The 16,160-nt window shown below is 45.1% G+C and overlaps 1 protein-coding gene across 2 annotated transcripts in view; it reads left to right on the forward strand.

Annotated features, from left to right (window-relative positions):
• SCARA5 (scavenger receptor class A member 5) overlaps window positions 1-4,263 on the forward strand; it is a 136,472-nt gene extending 132,209 nt beyond the window's left edge. Inside the window, exon 9 of one of the 2 annotated variants that reach the window (XM_055428089.2) lies at window positions 826-4,262. In XM_055428089.2, coding sequence (XP_055284064.1) covers window positions 826-962 — 137 coding nt within the window. In that variant the 3' untranslated portion in view covers window positions 963-4,262. Of the gene's footprint in view, window positions 1-825 lie in introns of both variants that reach the window. The other variant, XM_088837831.1, reaches the window with a different exon arrangement.
• The last annotated feature ends 11,897 nt before the right edge of the window (window positions 4,264-16,160 follow it).

Here is a 16,160-nt window from a genome sequence, read left to right on the forward strand (position 1 = left end):
TATGTCTTGTCTGAATATTCAGCAGCAAAGGCTGCAAGATACATCTCAACAGAGGGGACTTCCCTGGTGGTCCAGTGGCTAAGACTGTGCTTCCACTGCAGGGGGCACAGGTTTGATCCCTGGTCAGGGAACTAACAGCCCACAGGTTATGTGGCATAGCCAAAATCTCAAAAGCTACTAAGCATCTTGTATAAAGTGTGGGTCTGAGAGGCAGCAAGACTTGGGCTTGAGTTCAGACTCTGCCACTTACAAGCTGAGCAACCTTGCACCAATTGCTTTCTGAACCTCAGTTTTCCCATCTAGAAAAAGGGTTATTCATGCCCATCTCACAGCACCATGGTGAGAATGGACGAAGATCATATGTGCAAGAGGCCCGACACATAGGAGCTGCTCAGTAAATACCATCATGGTTATTGTTTAGTCGCTAATTCGTGTCTGACTTTTTGTGACCCCATGGATTGTAGCCCACCAGACCCCTCTATCCATGGGATTCTTTAGGCAAGACTACTGGGGTGGGTTGCTATTTCCTCCTCCAGGGAATCTTCCTGACCCAGGGATTGAACCCACGACTGTTACATCGCCTACATTGGCAGGTGGGTTCTTTACCACTGAGCCACCAGGGAAACCCATCCTCACTGTCAGTTATTTTTATTCTGCTTTCAAACTGAGCCTGGAGAAGACGTATTGGTCTTGATGGAGTGGAGAAGGCAGGGGGAACCACTCGATTGGAGAATTGACAGCAGAGCTTGGGACAGACAGCAGTGCTCCCGTCTGTCCTGCGCTCCTGCGTCTCTGCTAAGACATCATGTCCACTTGTCTCCACAGGCACAGGGAGAATTTGGATGGACGATGTCGCCTGCAAGGGCACCGAGGAAAGCATCTTCCGCTGCAGCTTCTCCAAGTGGGGGGTGACAAACTGCGGGCACGCTGAGGATGCTGGTGTGACGTGCAAGAGACACTAACAGTGGGCATAGCCCGAGGTCCGGGCCCAGCTGCCGAGCCTCCTTCCTGCATTACTGGGGTTGGGGCTGTGCTCGGGGCTCCCCTGGCCAAGCCTCTGCCCTCCGCACCTAGCCCAGCACCCCCAGGCCCCTATAATTCCCATCCCAGGACCACGGTGACCTGTTGCCCTCCTCCTCTTGGACATCTATTCCAAAGCACAACTCTGGGATCCACTGCCTGCCTCTCCCTTCCACCATGGTTCCTGCATGGAGCCCTGGTCGACTGGATCACCTTTGTCCAGAGTCTTCTAAACACCGTGCGCTCAGGGCTACCTGTCAGCGTTCTCTGTGGTCTGTGAGTTACAGATGGATCCTGGCGACCGATGCAGCAGTGAAGATGGGCAGGAGGCATCCCAGGTCGATGACTCTGCAGATCATTCCCAAACCTCAGGCCAAGAGTTTTGACCAGCAAGAGACGATACTGAGTGATTCACCTTCCCCTCTTTACTCTGCCTCTGCACAGTGTTTGTTAGTTCAGGAAAGTGACAGAGGAGGGGCGGCTCTCGGAGTGAGGGAGAAGCCAGCCTCCTACAGGAACCAGTCTGGATTCCGAGAAAGCAAGTGAAAGGAGCATTTACTGAGTGACCGCCATGTATGCTCTGTAGTATCCTGGGCGCTCAGTTCACGATCACTTTGCAGCACTCCTACAGGTCACGCTGGCTTGGGCACCACCTGACCTGCAGGTAGCACTCAACTGACCCATTCACCCAGCCCATCAGTCAGGTGGAGAATGAGACCATGGTTTCGACCTGAACTCTCATGTGTCTTTGCTTAGACTCAAGCAAGAAGCTGGGGTGCAGCATGAGTGTGACTAGATTCCATCCTCCAGATCCCATAGGGTGTAAGTTCAAGGTTGGATGTGACTGGCTGCCAAGGCAGCCATCCACATAGGAGGATGGATTTGGAAGGTGACATGGGAGCTATCTGGGTTAAACCAAGGCCAACCCTCAGTCATCTGGCAACCAGGGTTGAAGCCACATTGCCTGTGTCTCAGAGCTGTCTGGAGGTGATGATACAGAACCTTCCAGGCCTCTTTGGGTGTCATCCTGTGGTCAAGAGAACACATGTCCTGATGGAGCCTGTGAGACTGGAAGGAAATGCAGATTCCCTACTATGTCTAGGGGAAGAAGAGGTTGTGGGCCTCTGGGAGCCCTCAGTCTGCACCCCTATCCTAGTGATGGGGAGATCAGAGTCTGCTTTTGACACGAGGAGGAGGTCATGCTGGGCATTTCTGTGTTCTAGGCCTGGGGAGCTTCATGGTAGTGAGTGAGCATAGGCCCACTGACCCTGGGGGAGTCACAGACTCAGACACACCTCAGATACACAATCACCTGTCCTGCCTGGTGAGCATCGCCTGCCTGGGGAAAGCGATGGCTGGGACCCTCTGGGGATAAGACCAGCAAAGCTCCTGGCTGACAACTAAACCAATACATGCTATTGGTTGTTCTTTGCTTATAATATGCTTATTATCTGCTATGTTTACATAACATGCATGTGCTCATGCATCTTTTCCCAGAGCCAATATATGTATGCATATATGAGCATGGCACTCTTTACTACATAGCTCAGTACATCGCAAAGTTTGCATTAAAAAAAAAAAGAAAATACTCAAGGTGGAAGAATGTCACATTAAGTGAAATAAATCCCCAAGTCTGTTCTGACAAAGAATCCAGTTATCCCACCAATGAAGACCCATGTAACTTTCTTACTTGGTCTTTTCATTCGGGAAAACCTAAGTCTTGCTTTACATAAATGAAAAACCATGGTGGTATGTGTTTGAACCTTAAAAGCAAAGTCTACTAGTTTACATTCCTACTTAAAAGGACATGGAAATAGCCATGATCCTGTATTTCAGGGACTAAAGGAAATTAGGCCAGGCCTAAAATACATCAGACCTTTTGTAAGAATTTCAATAAAGCTGAAAACATGATGCTAACAAGTTTCCCTCACATTCTTTCTTATGAAAACCCAGTGAGCATGGGGAGGCAGTGGGCAAAAATTGGATAGGTCTGATCATTTTTCAACAGGAATTGGTAGAATGGGCAGCTTATGAGAAGCTGCCTTAATGCTTCCAGAGGACAATAAACATAGTCTAGACCAAGAACTCGATGGCATATGAAGTCTTAAGGCCTATTAGGTAACCCAAGGAAAGGGTCTCAAGCAAAAGAATGATAATCAAGACCCAGCATATAAAAGAATTGCTTTTGTATTCACTAAAGGAAAGGCCACCTGTCAATTTACTCACTTCTCCAGAGCTGTTGGCACAGAAGGTAAAGAACCTCCCTGCAATGCAGGAGATCCAAGTTCAATCCCTGGGACAGGAAGATCCTTTGGAGTAGGAAATGGCAACCCACTCCAGTATTCCTGCCTGGAGAATTCCATGCACAGAGGAGCCGGGTGGGCTACAGTCCATGGGGTCACAGAGAGTCAAACACGACTGCATTCTTCCTTGGGGATGTGCTTTCATCCAGAGTTCCATTCACACAGAAGAAGACCACCCAAGGTCTGGGAACCCACTGGGCCTCATCACCCAGTGAGAGGCAGGAGCCCCAGGCCCAGGACGCGGGCAGCGTGTGGGGATGACCCAGGTCACTGGGTAGTCCTGGTCACATGCTCATAGCTGCACCTCCGGGAAAACCTCATGGCCCCAGGCTGGCTGTGGGCCCTCATAATTTGCCAAAGGAGGTAAAAAAGTAGGCTTTCTGGAAACACTCCAGAGGCATTATGGTTTCCTCCTCTAAAAAGTCAGGTGATGCCCACCCCCAAAGCACTGTGTCTCCCACTCTATTCAGGCCGTGTGGAGAAGAGACTTCTCCCCTCTAATGTCTACAAGGCCCCATGTTTCCCTGGTCTCAAATACCCAACACCTGCGTGTGTTGCAGTCAAGCCGACAGCTGTGGTGGGTTTGAGTCACCAAAAGAAGTTACAGCATTCTCCACCATAGTCACCTGGCAATTTATTCAGCCTCATTGTTTCCTGACAGTTGTTCTGACATTTCTATGAGATGTCAACTGTGTGAAGCACCTGTCTTTCTCTTCTTGGAACAGCTCTCCCTTCAACCCTCCACGGAACACCTTTCCCATCCCTCCTTTTCTCTTCTCCACCTTTCGATTCTGGGAGCTGAGGTGGGTTCTGATTGAGGGGATCTTTGTCACTGAATCCTCTTCACCAGCTCACCCCCTAGTTAGAACAAGCTAAGGAGCTTTCCAGGAGGACTCTTAGTCCCCGAGGGTAGTGGTCTCCAATCTTTTCAGCACCAGGGATCGGTTTTGTGGAAGACAATTTTTCCATGGACTGGGTGGTGGGGGAGGAGGTTTCAGGATGATTCAAGTGCATGACCTTTATTGTGCACTTAATTTGTATTATTATTACCTTGTGATATATAATGAAATATATGCAACTCACCATCATGCAGAATCAGTGGGAGCCCTGAGCTTGTTTCCCTGCAACTGGATGGTCCCATCTGGGGGTAAGGCAGTGGCAGCCGCTCCCCATTGCTAACGCTACCACCTCAGATTGTCAAGCTTAGATTCTCACAAGGAACATGCAACCCATATCCCTCCCTTGCACAGTTCACAGCACAGTTTGAGCGCCTATGAGAATCTGACGCCTCTGCTGATCTAATAGGAGGTGGAGCTCAGGCGGTAACGCGAGAAATGGGGAGCCGCTGTAAAAACGGAGGAAGCTTCAGCTTCACTCACTCACCCGCTGCTTACCTCCAGCTGTGCGGCCCGGTTCCTGACAGCCACCCACCAGTATCGGTCCATGGCCCCGGGGACTGGAGACCCCTGCCCTACATGGGGACCTCCCACCCTAGCTGGAGGGAAATGAGCAATTCCCAGCTCACTGTGAGCTCTGCTATCAGTGCTTTCCTCAGAAGTTGTTCTACCCAGCCTCCCAGGGTTCACACAGATTCAGCAGACAACACGAGGGAACCCTGTGCACTTTCCTGGAACATTTTTTACGTAGCTCCCTGGTCTCAGATGCTGTGCCCAGCAAATTCCAGCCACCTTGGCCTTCCCAACCTCCAATCTCTGTTTCATCTCAGCAAGTTTCAGCAGAGAGCCTAGGCCAGTGGAGGCTGACCTCATGGTCTGTCTTTTTCTCAAGGAGCACAGACTTGTGCTGCTGAGGTCTAAAGTCTAAAGATATTTTGTCAAGAATTTTGACTCCCTAAGTCGTGTCTGGCTCTTTGCGACCTCATGAACTGTAGCCAGTCAGGCTCCTCTGTCCATATGATTTATCAGGCTAGAATACTGGAGTGAGTTTCCATTTCCTTCTCCAGGGGATCTTCCCAACCCAGGAATCGAACCCAGGTCTCCTGCAGTGCAGGCAGTCTCCCACATTACCGGCAGATTCTTTACCACTAGTGCCACCTGGATCCAAGTCTTATTTTCACAAATTACTAGATGAACTTCCAGCTTCAGGACCATCACCTATAACTCAGAGTATCCTACACACCTTAGGTTACAAATATTTTTCAAGAATATGCTAAATTAAAAGTGTTAAAAAAAATCTAAAGGGTTATACAAATTGTTTGTTTAGTCGCTAAGTTGTGTCTGACTCTGCAGCCCCATGGACTGTAGTACTGCAGGCTTCCCTGTCCTCCACTATCTCCCAGAGTTTGCTCAAATTCATGTTCATTGAGATGTTATCCAACCATCTCATCCTCTGTCGCCTCCTTCTCCTTTTGCCTTCAGTCTTCCCCAGCATCAGGGTCTTTTCCAATGAGTTGGCTCTTCGAATTAGGTGGCCAAGGTTTTGGAGCTTCATCTTAAGCCTCAGTCATTCCAATGAATATTCAGGGTTCATTTCCTTTAGGATTGACTGGTTTGATCTCCTTGCAGTCCAAGGAACTAATATTTATATAATAACATGGAAGACTTTGACCTTTGGTTTACTGGAAAGATGGTCATTATAATTTAAACTTTCAAGAATTGATCGAGACAAGACAAGTACCTTAATAATAAATTCTGGGACCAAAATAAAGTATAGTTCATTATAATACCATATTGTCAGAGTATCCGCCACAGATACGGAATTTGGGTTTTTAAAAAATCACCGTGGGAATCTGCTCATGAGACAGAAGGGCCTCTAGGTCCAATTCTTTTCTGGAAGGGCCTCTAGGTCCAGTTCTTTTCTGGAAGGGTAGACAGTGAAGTGTCTGTGATGTGAACAGCTTCAAAATACATTTTGCAGCCCATTTCTCCAGCTTTACTGGGTAACAGGCCAGAGTGTACAGGAACTTGAAGGGCAGAACAGGAGAAATGGGAATAAAAACTCTGTAGTTCCCGCCACTCCAGAAATACCACTGTTAGCTCTCTGGTGACATCTGCAGGCTGACAAGAAAATGACACATTTGAAAGCGGCTTCCAGGAAGAATACACCCTCTCAGTTCAGTTCAGTCGCTGTCGTGTCCGACTCTTTGCGACCCCATGAGTCACAGCATGCCAGGCCACCCTGTCCATCACCAACTCCCGGAGTTCACCCAAACTCATGCCTATTGAGTCAGTGATGCCATCCAGCCATCTCATTCTCTGTCGTCCCCTTCTCCTCCCACCCCCAATCCCTCCCAGCATCAGTCTTTTCCAGTGAGTCAAATCGTTGCATGAGGAGGCCAAAGTATTAGAGTTTCAGCTTTAGCATCAATCCTTCCAACGAACACCCAGGACTCATCTCCTTTAGAATGGACTGGTTGGATCTCCTTGCAGTCCAAGGGACTCTCAAGAGTCTTCTCCAGCACCACAGTTCAAAAGCATCAATTCTTCGACGATCAGCTTTTTTCACAGTCCAACTCTCACATCCTTAGGGTCAAATCAATCAGATTATTCTAAAGCCGACTCTAACGTGCATAGGAATCACCTGGGGATTTGGTTCAAACTCAGGTTCTCATTTAGTAGGTCTGGTTTGGACCCAAGATTCTGAAGGTCTATTTCCTGGGTGATGCCCAAGGCTGCCTGGCCACCTCACCTGTCAGGCAGCATTGAATGTCAGAGTTGGGAAGGGTATCAAGTCATCTGTTCAACCTCCTTATTTGACAGGTGAGGAGGCATGAGAGCAAGAGGAGAAGGCAGGAACACCCACAAGTATAAGTAATGTAGGACGTTTCATTTCTCTCAGTCTGCCTTCCATGTCTATAATAATAAACTACATGAGCTCAGAAAGGTTTTCTAGCTCTTATGCTTAGTGATGACATTACTTGCTCAAGGCCACAGGTCTAGTCTTTGCCTCTTTTGATGAGCTCAAGAGATCAGGTTGGATGGCAGAGGCCCCTGAAGATTAATCCAATTACCAAGTGCCTTGGGCGTAAAAATGACTGTTTTGTACAATTGAATGATTTTTCCCCCCTGTTTCTCCTTGACTTCCTTGTGCTCCTGGCTGGGAAAGTAACTAGTTCTAGATGAAGTAGAAGATGTTCCTGGTTTCCAAATGAAAGTGATATTTTCCAGATGGTAAGAGATCAGTCCAGATTGCAGAAGGGGAGTCCAGGGTCAGAAATCACAGAAATTCTTCCTACTGTCATCTCTAGCTGCAGTTACAAAGAAAGGGCACCTCCTAAAACAGTCGCTTCGGCACATCACCCACCAGGTTACAGCAGGGTTACCTCAAGCCTGAGCCTCCCGTTTCCCAGTGTGCCCACCTCTCCAGGTTCTGTGGAACCCCCCTCCCACCCCCACCCAATGTCACAGTTGCTCCCTGTAGCTGTGCTGTGGGAAAAACAAACAGGACTGTAGATTTTTAATTCAAGGACATTTAGAGACAAATCCAGTTAACTCTGAACAACATTAGGTGTCCTTGGTCAAAGTTTTGGAATAAATTACCTTGAAAAAACAAACAAACAGCTGACGCTGCATTTTACAATCCAAGGCCTTGGAGTGAATTACCCCCAAACCACGATTAATTGGCAGAATATGAAAATAAGTGCTGACTCATGGAATTCATTAATATTACCATTTAAAGTAATAGTTCAGCTATATGAAGTTAGAAATGCAAGAAGTGGACACTTGTATGTATGATCTGGCATGGAGTAGTGGAAAATTCCCTGAATTGGGAAACAGAAGATAGGGGATTTATTTCTGAATCTTCCACTTACTAGATGTATGTCCTTGGGCAAGCTATGTAGCCTCTGTGGGACCCAAATTCCTACATTAGTAAGATGAAAGGACTGGGTTAGATGATCTCTCAGTTCCCATCCAGCTCTGATTTTTTTTCTACCTCAAAACCTGTATGCTTGCTTGCTTGCTTGCTAAGTCGCTTCAGTCGTGTCCGACTCTTTGCAACCCTATGGCTTTGCAACCCTAGCCCGCCAGGTTCCTCTGTCCATGTGATTCTCCAGGCAAGAATACTTGAGTGAGTCGCCATGCCCTCCTCCAGGGCATCTTCCTGACCCAGGGATTGAACCCACATCTCTTACATCTCCTGCATTGCAGTTGGATTTTTACCACTGAGCCACAGAGGAAGACCCCAAGCCTGTAAAGGTTTTACAAATTCTACGAAGAAGAATGCTAGAAGTAAGAATCCTAGCACCTTAATGTCACACACAGAACTGTCTCTCCTGCTCAGGAACTGTATACAGTCCTCCCTTGGTATCCATAGGGATTAGTTCTAGGATCTCCCATGGAGACCAAAATCCAAGAATGCCCAAGTAGCTTATGTTAAATGGTGTAGTATTTGCATGTAACCTACACACATCCTCCCAGATATTATAAATCACCTCTAGGTTATCTATAACACCTAATCCAATGTAAATGCTATGGAAATACAGTTGACCCTTGAACATCTTGGGGGTTAGGAATGTCAACCCTCCTCGAACTAAAAATTTAGAAGTGAACTTGACAGTGGGCCCTCCATATTTGAAGTTCCACTTCTGCAAATGTAAACCTTGGGTCGTGTAGTACTGTCGTATATATTGAAAACAGTCAGTGTATAAATGAATCTGCATGGTTCACACCTGTGTTGTTCAAGGGTCAACAGTAGTCGCTGGTTTGGGCAAATTCAAGTTTTGCCTTTTGAAATGTTCTGGATTTGGGGGGAATATTTTTCATACATGGTTGGTTGAACTGCAGACTCCAGAAATTCAAAGACCCACAGATGCAGGTCAACTACACAGCTATTTGTTTGTCATCTAGGACCTTGATCATATTCAGTTGTGTTTCCTTATCGCATATTAGGACCTCATAAACGTTGAGTAAAACGTTTAATGAAAGGAGTCAAGTCTTAAGTTAGAACTTTAAAATTCTGGCAAGGCTTAAGAACATAATTTTCTTGGTCATACTTCCAGTTATTGTCCTATGTGTCTCCTCTTTAAAGCCAAATGTTACAGGATGACAACTGACTCCATTTCCTCTCTTCCTCCTGACACCTACCCCTTAAGGACACTGAAACAGTTCAGAGTTCACCAATGATTTCTGTGTTCGAGCGACATTGTGAAATGTGTTCACTTGGTCTTGGCACTGGTTCCTGGGACAGAGTTCCTAAAACCCTTCTAATTTCCCTGTGATGAGGATAAGAGGGGAGCTTAGAGACGAACTGAGAGACTAGCATTGACATACATACTCTATCAGGTGTAAAATGGGTAGCTAGTAGGATGCTCCTGTACAGCACGGGGAGCTCAGCTTGGTGCTCTGCAATGACCTGAAGGGATGGGGTGTGGGCGTGGGAGGAAGGTTCAAGAGGGAGAAACTGTTACAATATTGAAAAGCAATTATACTCCAATTTTAAAAAAGGATAATTTGCTTAAATAACCATGCTTCCTTAAGCCAGCCAGTTATTTGTGGCCAATCAGTGCTGACTCATCATGATGGATGAGCATCATCAATAAAAATAAACCCTTAGATTTGTATAATATAGGCTAACTGAAGGCAGCTTTACATGTTATCTGATTTGGCTTTTATCATTGTGCTGTGAGGTAGTTACGGCTGTTATTATTGTGAATATGCTTGAGAAACCTGTATGCAGGTCAGGAAGCAACAGTTAGAACTGGACATGGAACAACAGACTGGTTCCAAATAGGAAAAGGAGTACGTCAAGTCTGTATATTGTCACACTGCTTGTTTAACTTATATGCAGAGTACATCATGAGGAACGCTGGACTGGAAGAAGCACAGGCTGGAATCAAGATTGCTGGGAGAAATATCAATAACCTCAGATATGCAGATGACACCACCCTTACGGCAGAAAGTGAAGAGGAACTAAAAAAGCCTCTTGATGAAAGTGAAAGAGGAGAGTGAAAAGTTTGGCTTGAAGCTCAACATTCAGAAAACAAAGATCATGGCATCTGGTCCCATCACTTCATGGGAAATAGATGGGGAAACAGTGGAAACAGTGTCAGACTTTATTTTGGGGGGCTTCAAAATCACTGCAGATGCTGATTGCAGCCATGAAATTAAAAGACGCTTACTCCTTGGAAGGAAAGTTATGACCAACCTAGATAGCATATTAAAAAGCAGAGACATTACTTTGCCAACCAAGGTCCGTCTAGTCAAGGCTATGGTTTTTCCAGTGGTCATGTATGGATGTGAGAGTTGGACTATGAAGAAAGCTGAGCGCCAAAGAATTGATGCTTTTGAACTGTGGTGTTGGAGAAGACTCTTGAGAGTCCCTTGGACTGCCAGGAGATCCAACCAGTCCATTCTAAAGGAGATCAATCCTAGGTGTTCATTGGAAGGACTGATGCTAAAGCTGAAACTCCAATACTTTGGCCACCTCATGCGACGAGTTGACTCACTGGAAAAGAGTCTGATGCTGGAAGGGATTGGGGGTGGGAGGAGACGGGGACGACAGAGAATGAGATGGCTGGATGGCATCACCGACTCTGTGGACATGAGTTTGAGTGAACTCCGGGAGTTGGTGATGGACAGGGAGGCCTGGTGCGCTGTGATTCATGGGGTCGCAAAGAGTCGGACACGACTGAGCGACTGAACTGAACTGAACTGATGTAGGTGAAGCCATAGAGGCACAGCCAGTTTAGGTACATTGCCTGAAGTCACATCGCTGTTGCTAGCATCTGAATTTTTGTGCCTCCTTCCCAGATTTGTATGCTGAATCCATAATGCATAATTAACTTAGTGGTATGAAAAGGCAGTAGATGTGTCTGGCAAATAGAATCTAAGGTAAGAGGCAAATGTAGTGATCCAGGAGAGAGAACAGGGTTATGGAGAAAGGAAGTAGCTTTAGACATGGACAGTGAGGGCCCTCCCTGGTGTCCAGTGGCTAAGACTCTGCGTTCCCAATGCAGGGGGTCTGGGTTGAATCCCTGGTTAGGGAACTCGATCCCACATATTGCAATTAAAGATCCCACATGCTGCAGAAAGACCCAGAGCAACAAAATAAATATTTTTTTTCACAAATAGAAAAAGATGGTGAGGACCAAATTCTAGATATAGTAAGAAAGAAGAATTGATAGGAGTTGACTGGCTTGAGGTAGAAGGTGCAGAAGAGGTTTCTGAAAGCATCAACAGAAAAACATCAGAGAGGGAGCAGTTCTTTCAATGTGGAGGGAGTGGATGGAGGTGGGAGGAACACACAGATTCAGTTTGAGTCATGCCTAGATTCCTGATCCATGGAAAATATGAGCTAAAAATGGGGTATATAGGTTTTTCACAAACACTTTTATTCACATGTAATACAATTCGCCCACTTAAAGTGTACAGTTCAATGGTTCTTATTCTCTTTGCAACATTGTGAAGCCATCACCACAATCAATTTTGTAATATGTTCATTGGTCCCAAAAGAAAGCCCATACATTTTAGCAGTCACCCATCTTTCTTCTATTTCACCAGACCTAGGCTACCGCTAACCTACTTTCTCTATACATTTGTCTATTCTAGACATTTTGTAAAAATGGAATCTTGTAATGTGTGGTCTCTTGTGACTGGCTTCTTTCACTTAGCATAATATTTTCAAGGTTTATCCATGTTGTGGCATCTGTGTTTCATTTCTTTTAAATTGCTGAATAATATGCCATTGTGTGCATAGCCCACTTAGCTATGTATGCTCAGTCATGTCCGGATTCTTTGCAACACCATGTTCTATAGCCCGCCATGCTCCTCTGTCCCTGGGATTTCCCAGGCCAGAATACTGGAGTGGGTTGCCATTTCCTCCTCCAGGGGATCTTCCCCACCCAGGGATCAAACCTGAGTCTCTTGTGTCTCCTGCGTTGGCAGCTGGATTCTTTACCACTGAGCCACCTGGAAGACTACATGTGACACCTATTCATCAACTGATGAGTGTCTGTTGTTTCTACCTTTTGGTTCTTAGAAATAACGCTGCTACGAATATTTGCGCGAGAGCTTTTGGTTGGCCTAAGTTTTCATTTCTCTTGTGTTTATGTGCGGGAGTGGAATTGTTGGGCCATACGGTAACTCTATGATTAAACTTTTGAGGATGTGCCAAACTGTTTTCCAAGGCAGGATTTCTACCAGCCGTGTATGAGGTTTCCAGTTTCTCATTCTCCTTATCAATGTGTCGCTGGGGCTGATGAAAACTTCTGGTGGCCCACCTCTCCCAGGAAGATACCATATCCCTTAAGTAAGAGTTGGGAGAAGGAGCACTGTGTCCTTGACTTCACCTTCCTGGAATACAGTTTCTGTCACACTGATCTGGAAGTGGGGAGGAAATGGATGAGTCATGGTTCAAATGCTACAGACCCTCACTGTTCTTACCAAATTTTACTATGTTTTCTTAAATAAGTATTTCTTTATGTTCTGTATACCCTGAGGACAATTTCCAGAGACTTTAAATGTTAGGATTTAAAGAATAATTTTCACTAGTTATGCTTGTTTTGCTGGAGGCTGCAGAGCGTTTTTCACTGTCATCCTGGAAGAGGAAACCTAAATGTTTGTAATTTAGAGCTGCCTAAGACTCTTGCCTGGAAAATCCCATGGATGGAGGAGCCTGGTAGGCTGCAGTCTGTGGGGTCGCTAAGGGTCGGACACAACTTCACTTTTCACTTTCACACATAGGAGAAGGAAATGGCAACCCACTCCAGTGTTCTTGCCTGGAGAATCCCAGGGACGGGGGAGCCTGGTGGGCTTCCGTCTATGGGGTCACACAGAGTCGGACACGACTGAAGCGACTTAGCAGCAGCAGCAGCAAGACTGTGGTAATTTACATACAGCATGGAAAACTGTTACACAGGGAACTCGTGCTCCACGAAATTGACTTTGAGAAACACGGATGTAGGCTAATCAAGCACTGCAATAAATGGAAAATTAGATGAATTTGAAAGGGATAATATGTAATTATTAATGGAAAATATATTGACTGCACCCCGTTCAACAGTGGGAAATTTTTATTTTTAATAATTTAATTATTTGTTGTATTTGGTTGCACTGGGTCTTTGTTGCTGTGTAGGCTTCTCATCGCAGTGGTTTCTCTTGTTCTGGAGAGTGAGCTCTAGGGCGCATGGGCTTCAGTAGTTGCAGCACATGGGCTCAGTAGTTACGTTCCCTGCCTCCAGAGCACAGGCTCAATAGTTGTGGGGCACAGGAATAGTTGCTCCAAGGCATATGGGATCTTCCCAGACCGGGGATCAAACTCATGTCTCTAGAATTGGCAAGCAAATTCTTCATTACTAAGCCACCAGGGAAGCCCCAGAATATTTTTTACTCTCAAAAGGAAAATCATATTTATCTCCTTCCATAAATTATGTATAGCCAAAACACTTCAGTACCTAATGACCTTACAGGCAAAGACATTCTAGAAGTTTGAGTAAACTACCAGATCCTATGCCTCTGAGTTTCACGGATCAGTTAATTTCCAAAAAATATTGGGAGGCTGTTTTTAATATTTGCCACATAAGGACATCTTTGAAAAACCACTTACACAAACCATTAACATTTCAGATCTGAGAGGGCATTTGAGCATCAATAAAAAGAAGAATGTCGTAATCAAGATTATGAAGGAAAATCTTTTAAATAGAATGCATTTAGCCTTCTAAAATGTCATTTATCCCCCCTTTTTAGTCTTTTAAAGGTGGTCCTGTGGAGACATTGTTACAGACTGATTAGAAATTTGGCATTTTGGAACCATCAAAATTTGTAAGCTGAACAAAGAAAAATGGCAAATTTAATGGGCTCCCTTATTTTTGCAAGGCAGTGCTACCCCAGTCCTACATTTGGACCTAGACTTAATTCCTATCCATATGGAAAAATAAAAATAAACTGAGTGAATAGTCACTTTACCAAAACATTTAATAAACAGTCTTCTAAATACATAGCTATTAGACATTTACATCTTTCTATTCAAGTACTTGTCAAAGAAACTTGGAAAAGGAGAAGAATTAAAATAGATAGCCAGTGGGAATTTGCTGTAATACTCAGGGAGCTCAAACCAGGGCTCTGTAACAACCTGGGGTGGGGGATGGGGAGGGAGGTAGGGGGGAGGTTCAAGAGGGAGGGGGCATTGGTATACCTATGGCTGACTCATGTTGAGGTTTGGCAGAAAACAACACAATACTGTCGGAGAAGGCAATGGCATCCCACTCCAGTACTCTTGCCTGGAAAATCCCACAGACGGAGGAGCGTGGTAGGCGGCAGTCCATGGAGTCACTAAGAGTTGGATACGACTGAGCGACTTCACTTTCACTTTTCACTTTCATGCACTGGAGAAGGAAATGGCAGCCTACTCCAGTGTTCTTGCCTGGAGAATCCCAGGGACGGGGGAGCCTGGTGGCTGCCGTCTATGGGGTCGCACAGAGTCGAACACAATTGAAGCAACTTAGCAGCAGCAGCAACACAATGCTGTAAAGCAATTATCCTTCAATTAGAAATAAATACATAAAAAAGATAACAGTATGTACATTGACATCAGCCATAATTGGAGATTAAGTGTTCTAGATATTGTAATTATTGAATGGGGATGTAAGAGGCGGGTATGAGATGTCAGATTTACACAATTTTCAGAAATAGAGCTATTTTGTAAAACAGGGAACACTTAGGTTCGTTATTGTAAGGGTTAAATCCCAGAGTGCTTTTCTGTTAGCATAATATATCTCTGGGACATTCTCCTGCCCTTGAAGTGCAGTACAGCTGCTCTGGGCTCCATCCAACTTAGGCTAATATCTCTGTAATTATTTATATGGCTAATAAAGTCTTTGGAACCTTCTTACTGTGATTAAACACTAACTAAGGCCTTGCCAAAGACACTTAGCAAAGAACTGGCATTGTAGGTTTCCAGTAACAGAATGACCACGGGCAGTCATAGCAATGATCAGAATCAAATCCTCTGGAAATTATGTCACATTTGAAAATAAGCTGTTGGCATTCATTTCTGGCACTGTGGATTTTGTGGTCAATGCATCCCCGGCGCAGTGTGCTGGAGGTGAACAGAATATGTCACTGGTGCCTCCTTTTCCATTTTGAATTCCATATTGCTTCCCCAGAGAATCACGAGAATTATTTCTCTCTCTTTTTTTCCTTTTCACAAGAGATATCAGGTAATCCACTCATCCCACAAATTATTTGGAAGATGAGGAAAAGCTCGGGCAAAGCAAAATAACTTCCAAACCAAATAATGTGTCTTTTTGTCTATTCTTCAGAATATGAAATGTTTTGAAATAAATAACAATTCTGGGAAAAAGTCTCCTCTCTAGACGTTAGGGTTGGGGAACAGAGCTCAGCTTCCTTCAGACTCAAGGAACTCCTGGCTTGATGACATCCCATGCTTTATAGATCAGAATGGTCCTTTCCTAAAGCTTTCTTTCTGTCTGAGCTGACCTACCTGCCTTAAAAGTCAGCACATTCAGGGCTTGCTCAGCTAAAGTGTTTCTGTTGCAGATTACTGTTGACCAGTTGTTTCATCCAGGAGTCTGAGTTCTAGATTAAGCTTTGATGACTAGTCCATAGCAAGGTTCATAAGCAAGAAGGGATTCTAATGTGAGAGAATCAAAAAATCCAGATCACAGATGTGTGTTGAAATGTAGGTTCCGGATCTAAAACTGAGATGATGAGGCGATTGTTTTAGAAAGTCGGGGAAAGAAGAGAAATGAAAAGTGTCTAGGAAAAATTCATCCAACCTGTCCTGGACTGACCCATCTTGTCACAAAGCAATCCCAAGAGAGGACACTATTCTTCCACAAATGTTTCCCAAGGAGTAATAGTGGTTAGACGTGAACCAGGGATACAAAGATCAAGGAGAGACTTTCAGAACTAAAAATGA

The sequence above is a fragment of the Moschus berezovskii genome, chromosome 7 (assembly GCF_049115385.1).
Source record: "Moschus berezovskii isolate FMDL1 chromosome 7, NW_MosBer_1.0, whole genome shotgun sequence".
In the NCBI taxonomy this organism is placed as follows: domain Eukaryota; kingdom Metazoa; phylum Chordata; class Mammalia; order Artiodactyla; family Moschidae; genus Moschus; species Moschus berezovskii.